We start from the raw sequence: 6,664 nt of genomic DNA on the forward strand, positions 1-6,664 counted from the left end.
TCTATGTGCCACTATGGGTCCCTATGGGTCTCTATGGGTCTCTATGTGCCACTATGGGTCCCTATGTGTCCCTATGTGTCTCTATGTGTCTCTATGTGTCCCTATGTGTCTCTATGTGTCTCTATGTGTCCCTATGTGTCTCTATGTGTCCCTATGTGTCTCTATGTGTCTCTATGTGTCTCTATGGGGTCTCTATGGGGTCTCTATGTGTCCCTATGTGTCCCTATGTGTCTCTATGTGTCCCTATGTGTCTCTATGTGTCCCTATGTGTCTCTATGTGTCCCTATGTGTCTCTATGTGTCCCTATGTGTCCCTATGTGTCCCTATGTGTCTCTATGTGTCCCTATGTGTCTCTATGGGTCCCAATGTGTCTCTATGGGTCCCAATGGCTCCCTATGGGTCTCACCTTCTCCACCAGCCCCCTCAGGGCATCGCGGGCGTCCCCGAAGTCCTGGGCTCCGATGCTCTGGGAGGCGTCGAGGAGCAGGAAAATGTGGAGGGCGGAGGCGGAGCCCAAGCGGATGCGGCGCTTCTCTGTGGGGCCTGAGACCCATAGGGACCCATTGGGACCCATAGGGAGCCATAGGGACCCATTGGGACCCATAGGGAGCCATTGGGACCCATAGGGAGCCATTGGGACCCATAGGGACCCATAGGGAGCCATAGGGAGCCATTGGGAGCCATTGGGACCCATAGGGAGCCATTGGGACCCATAGGGAGCCATAGGGAGCCATAGGGAGCCATTGGGAGCCATAGGGAGCCATTGGGACCCATAGGGAGCCATTGGGACCCATAGGGACCCATAGGGAGCCATTGGGACCCATAGGGAGCCATTGGGACCCATAAGGAGCCATTGGGACCCATAGGGAGCCATTGGGACCCATTGGGAGCCATAGGGAGCCATTGGGACCCATAAGGAGCCATTGGGACCCATAGGGAGCCATTGGGACCCATAGGGACCCATAGGGAGCCATTGGGACCCATTGGGACCCATAGGGAGCCATTGAGACCCATAGGGAGCCATTGGGACCCATAGGGACCCATAGGGAGCCATTGGGACCCATAGGGAGCCATAGGGACCCATAGGGAGCCATAGGGACCCATAGGGAGCCATAGGGACCCATAGGGAGCCATTGGGACCCATAGGGACCCATAGGGAGCCATTGGGACCCATAGGGAGCCATTGGGACCCATAGGGACCCATAGGGAGCCATTGGGACCCATAGGGAGCCATTGGGACCCATAGGGACCTATTGGGAGCCATTGGGACCCATAGGGAGCCATAGGGACCCATAGGGAGCCATAGGGAGCCATTGGGAGCCATAGGGAGCCATTGGGACCCATAGGGACCCATAGAGACCCATTGGGACTCATTGGGACCCATAGGGATCAATAGGGAACCATAGAGACCCATAGGGAGCCATTGGGACCCATAGGGACCCATTGGGAACCATAGAGACCCATTAGGACCCATAGAGACCCATAGAGACCCATAGGGATCATAGAAGACCATAGAGACCATTGAGACCATAGGGACCCATAGGGGCCAATAGAGACCCATAGTTACCCGTAGAGACCCATAGAGGACCACAGGGACCCATAGAGACCATTGAGCCCCATAGGGACCCATAGAGCCCCATAGAGACCATAGAGCCCATTGAGACCATAGGGACCCATAGGGACCAATAGGGACCCATAGAGACCCATAGAGGACCATAGAGACCCATAGAGACCCATAGAGACCCATGGAAACCCATAGAGACCCATAGAGACCATAGAAACCATTGAGACCCATAGAGACCCCATAGGGACCCATGGAGACCATAGAGCCCCATGGGGACCATAGAGCCCCATAGGGACCCATGGAGACCATAGAGCCCCATAGGGACCATAGAGCCCCATAGGGACCCATGGAGACCATAGAGCCCCATAGGGACCATAGAGAGTCATAGAGACCCATGCAGATCATGGAGACCCATAGAGCCCCATAGGGACCCATAGAGCCCCATAGCGCCCCATAGCGCCCCATAGCGCAACCATTACCTCGGGTCTCGTTGGCCTCCGCAGCCTCCACGGTCTGGGTGAGCGAGGCCAGGAACCCCGAAGCGGCTTCCTCGGGGGTGTCGAAAACCTTGGGGTCTGGGGGGGGGCGCCCACATCCCATAATAACCCCATCACATCCCATAATAACCCCATCACACCCCATAATAACCCCATAATAACCCCATCACATCCCATAATAACCCCATAATAACCCCATCACATCCCATAATAACCCCATCACACCCCATAATAACCCCATAATAACCCCATCACATCCCATAATAACCCCATAATAACCCCATCACATCCCATAATAACCCCATCACATCCCATAATAACCCCATAATAACCCCATCACATCCCATAATAACCCCATCACATCCCATAATAACCCCATCACATCCCATAATAACCCCATAATAACCCCACACCCCATAATAACCCCATAATAACCCCATAACCCCACATCCCATAATAACCCCACATCCCATAATAACCCCACATCCCATAATAACCCCACATCCCATAATAACCCCACATCCCATAATAACCCCACACCCCATGATAACCCCATCACATCCCATAATAACCCCACACCCCATAATAACCCCATCACATCCCATAATAACCCCACACCCCATAACAACCCCATAACAACCCCATCACATCCCATAACCCCAACCCCATAACAAACCCCATAATAACCCCATAACAACCCCATAACAACCCCATAACAACCCCATAATAACCCCATAACAACCCCATAATAACCCCATAACAACCCCATAACAACCCCATAACAACCCCATAACAACCCCATAACAACCCCATAATAACCCCATAACAACCCCATAACAACCCCATAACAACCCCATAACAACCCCATAACCCCAACCCCATAACAACCCCATAACAACCCCATAATAACCCCACACCCCATAACAACCCCATAACAACCCCACATCCCATAACAACCCCACACCCCATAATAACCCCATAACCCCACATCCCATAATAACCCCATAACAACCCCATAGCAACCCCATAACAACCCCACACCCCATAACAACCCCACACCCCATAATAACCCCATAACAACCCCATAACAACCCCATAATAACCCCATAACAACCCCATAACAACCCCATAACAACCCCATAACAACCCCATAACAACCCCACACCCCATATCCCACTCCCTGGATCCCATACCCCAATTGACCCCCATCGACCCCATTGATCCTCATTGATCCCCATTGATCCCATTGACCCCCACTGACTCCAATTGACCCCCATCGACCCCATTGATCCCCATTGACCCCCGTTGAACCCCATTGCCCCCCATCGACTCCCATCGACCCCATTGATCCCCATTGATCCGCATTGATCCCCATAGACCCCCATTGACCCCCATTGAACCCCATTGCCCCCCATCGACTCCCATCGACCCCATTGATCCCCATTGATCCGCATTGATCCCCATAGACCCCCATTGACCCCCATTGAACCCCATTGCCCCCCATTGACTCCCATCGACCCCCATCGACCCCATTGACCCCCATTGACTCCCATTGATCCCCATTGATCCCCATTGACTCCCATTGATCCCCATTGCCCCCCATTGACTCCCATCGACCCCCATCGACCCCATTGACTCCCATTGATCCCCATTGATCGCCATTGATCCCCATTGACTCCCATTGATCCCCATTGACTCCCATTGACCCCCATTGACTCCCATTGCCCCCTTTACCCCTGCAATGGGGCTGAGCCCCACTCCAGCTCCCATCCTCTCGGCAGCGACGCTCGCTGGACCCCATCGACCCCATTGATCCCCATTGACTCCCATCAACCCCCATCGACCCCATTGATCCCCATTGACTCCCATTGACCCCCATTGACTCCCATTGACTCCCTTCGACCCCCATCGACCCCATTGACCCCCATTGACTCCCATTGACCCCCATTGACTCCCATTGACCCCCATCGACCCCCATCGACCCCCATCGACCCCATTGATCCCCATTGACTCCCATCAACCCCCATCGACCCCATTGACCCCCATTGACTCCCATTGACCCCCATTGATCCCCCCTTCATCTCCATTGAGCCCCATTGAGCTCCATTGACCCCCATTGACTCCCATCAACCCCCATCGACCCCATTGATCGCCATTGATCCCCATTGACCCCATTGACTCCCATTGACCCCCATTGACCCCCATCGACCCCATTGACCCCCATTGACTCCCATCAACCCCCATCGACCCCATTGATCACCATTGATCCCCATTGACTCCCATTGACCCCCATTGATCCCCATTGCCGCCCATTGACTCCCATTGCCCCCTTTACCCCTGCAATGGGGCTGAGCCCCACTCCAGCTCCCATCCTCTCGGCAGCGACGCTCGCTGGACCCCATCGACCCCATTGATCCCCATTGACTCCCATTGATCCCCATTGACTCCCATTGACTCCCATTGACCCCCATTGACTCCCATTGCCCCCTTTACCCCTGCAATGGGGCTGAGCCCCACTCCAGCTCCCATCCTCTCGGCAGCGACGCTCGCTGGACCCCATCGACCCCATTGATCCCCATTGACTCCCATTGATCCCCATTGACTCCCATTGACTCCCATTGACCCCCATTGACTCCCATTGCCCCCTTTACCCCTGCAATGGGGCTGAGCCCCACTCCAGCTCCCATCCTCTCGGCAGCGACGCTCGCTGGACCCCACAAGTTGAAGTCCCGCTCGGCACCGGAACCGCGCCACCGCCTCCACCGAGCGCCCCGAACCCCAACGGGTGCCACCGGCCGGTACCGGCAACGCCGGGCACGCGCCCCCTGCGATGGGGGGTACGGGGGATATGGGGTGGGATGGGGGGTGGGGATGGGGGGGATATGGGGGGATGTGGGGGGGTATGGGGGGGTTATGGGGGGGTATGGGGGGATATGGGGGGGATATGGGGGGATGGGGGGGATGGGGGGATGGGGGGGTAGGGGGGTATGGGGTGGGATGGGGGGTGGGGATGGGGGGGATATGGGGTGGGGATGGGGGGGTATGGGGGGTATGGGGTGGGATGGGGGTGGGGATGGGGGGGATATGGGGTGGGGATGGGGGGATATGGGGTGGGGTGGATGGGGTGTGTATGGGGTGTATGGGGGGGGTACAGGGGATATGGGGGGATTATGGGGTGGGATGGGGTGGGTATGGGGGGTATGGGGTTATTATGGGATGCATGGGGTTATTATGGAATATGGGGTTATTATGGTATAGGGGGTATGGGGTTATTATGGGATGTGGGGTGTGGGATATGGGGTGTGGGGTTATTATGGGATATGGGATATGGGGTTATTATGGGATATGGGGTGTGGGGTATGGGGTAAGGGGCATGGGGTTATTATGGGGTTATTATGGGATGTGGGGTGTGGGGTATGGGGTAGGGGGCATGGGGTTATTATGGGATATGGGGTGTGGGGTTATTATGGGGTTATTATGGGATGTGGGGTTATTATGGGTTATTATGGGGTTATTATGGGATGTGGGGTTATTATGGGATGTGGGGTTGTTATGGGATGTGGGGTTATTATGGGTTGTGGGGTTATTATGGGCTATGGGGTTATTATGGGTTATGGGGTTATTATGGGGTGTGGGGTTATTATGGGCTATGGGGTGTGGACTATGGGATTATTATGGGGTGTGGGGTTATTATGGGATGGGGGTTATTATGGGATGCAGGGTTATTATGGGCTATGGGGTTATTATGGGATGTGGGGTTATTATGGGATGGGGGTTATTATGGGATGGGTGTTATCATGGGCTATGGGGTGTGGGCTATGGGATTATTATGGGGTGTGGGGTTATTATGGGCTATGGGGTTATTATGGGGTGTGGGGTTATTATGGGATGGGGGTTATCATGGGCTATGGGGTTATTATGGGATGCAGGGTTATTATGGGCTATGGGGTTATTATGGGATGTGGAGTTATTATGGGATGCAGAGTTATTATGGGCTATGGGGTTATTATGGGATGGGGGTTATTATGGGATGGGGGTTATCATGGGCTATGGGGTGTGGGCTATGGGGTTATTATGGGATGCGGGGTCAGGGGTCGTTCTCCCTCACCTCCATCATCGCAGGCTGGGGGGCTCCCGCCCCACTTCCCCCCCTCCCCACAGCTGAGGCTCCGCGGCCCCCGCAGCTCGAAGCCCGCGGCGCAGCCGAAGGTGACGTTGGAACCGGGGGGGTGAGCGCCCCCCCGCGGCCAAACCCAACCGTGCTCCAGCTCCAGGGGGGCCGGGCACCCCACGGCTTGGGGGGCGGGCAAGGGGATCCCATTGAGAGCCATGGGGAGACATTGGGAGACATTGAGAGCCATTGACACCCATTGAGACCCATTGACACCCATTGACTCCCATTGAGACCCATTGACGCGCATTGACACCCATCGAGACCCATTGATGCCCATTGATCCCCATTGACACCCATTGACACCCACTGATGCGCATTGACACCCATTGACTCCCATTGAGACCCATTGATATCCATCGAGACCCATTGATGCCCATTGATCGCCATTGACACCCATTGAGACCCATTGAGACCCATTGATGCCCATTG

The 6,664-nt window shown here is 55.3% G+C and overlaps 1 protein-coding gene across 1 annotated transcript; it reads right to left on the reverse strand.

The window, feature by feature from the left end:
* Positions 1-406: 406 nt before the first annotated feature.
* Positions 407-6,392, reverse strand: LOC130607912 (complement factor B-like protease; the record flags this gene model as incomplete). Its single annotated transcript, XM_057425427.1, has 5 exons — positions 6,170-6,392; positions 4,713-4,886; positions 3,796-3,858; positions 2,044-2,139; positions 407-543 (listed from the first exon to the last, which is right to left on the reverse strand). Coding segments are annotated over exons 1-5 (693 nt in total), but the record flags the coding sequence as incomplete, so codon positions are not given.
* Positions 6,393-6,664: the final 272 nt, after the last annotated feature.

Source organism: Pezoporus wallicus, unplaced genomic scaffold (assembly GCF_028554395.1).
Source record: "Pezoporus wallicus isolate ANWC-B61680 ecotype Strahan unplaced genomic scaffold, APGP_CSIRO_Pwel_v1 contig_14673, whole genome shotgun sequence".
NCBI classification, from domain to species: domain Eukaryota; kingdom Metazoa; phylum Chordata; class Aves; order Psittaciformes; family Psittacidae; genus Pezoporus; species Pezoporus wallicus.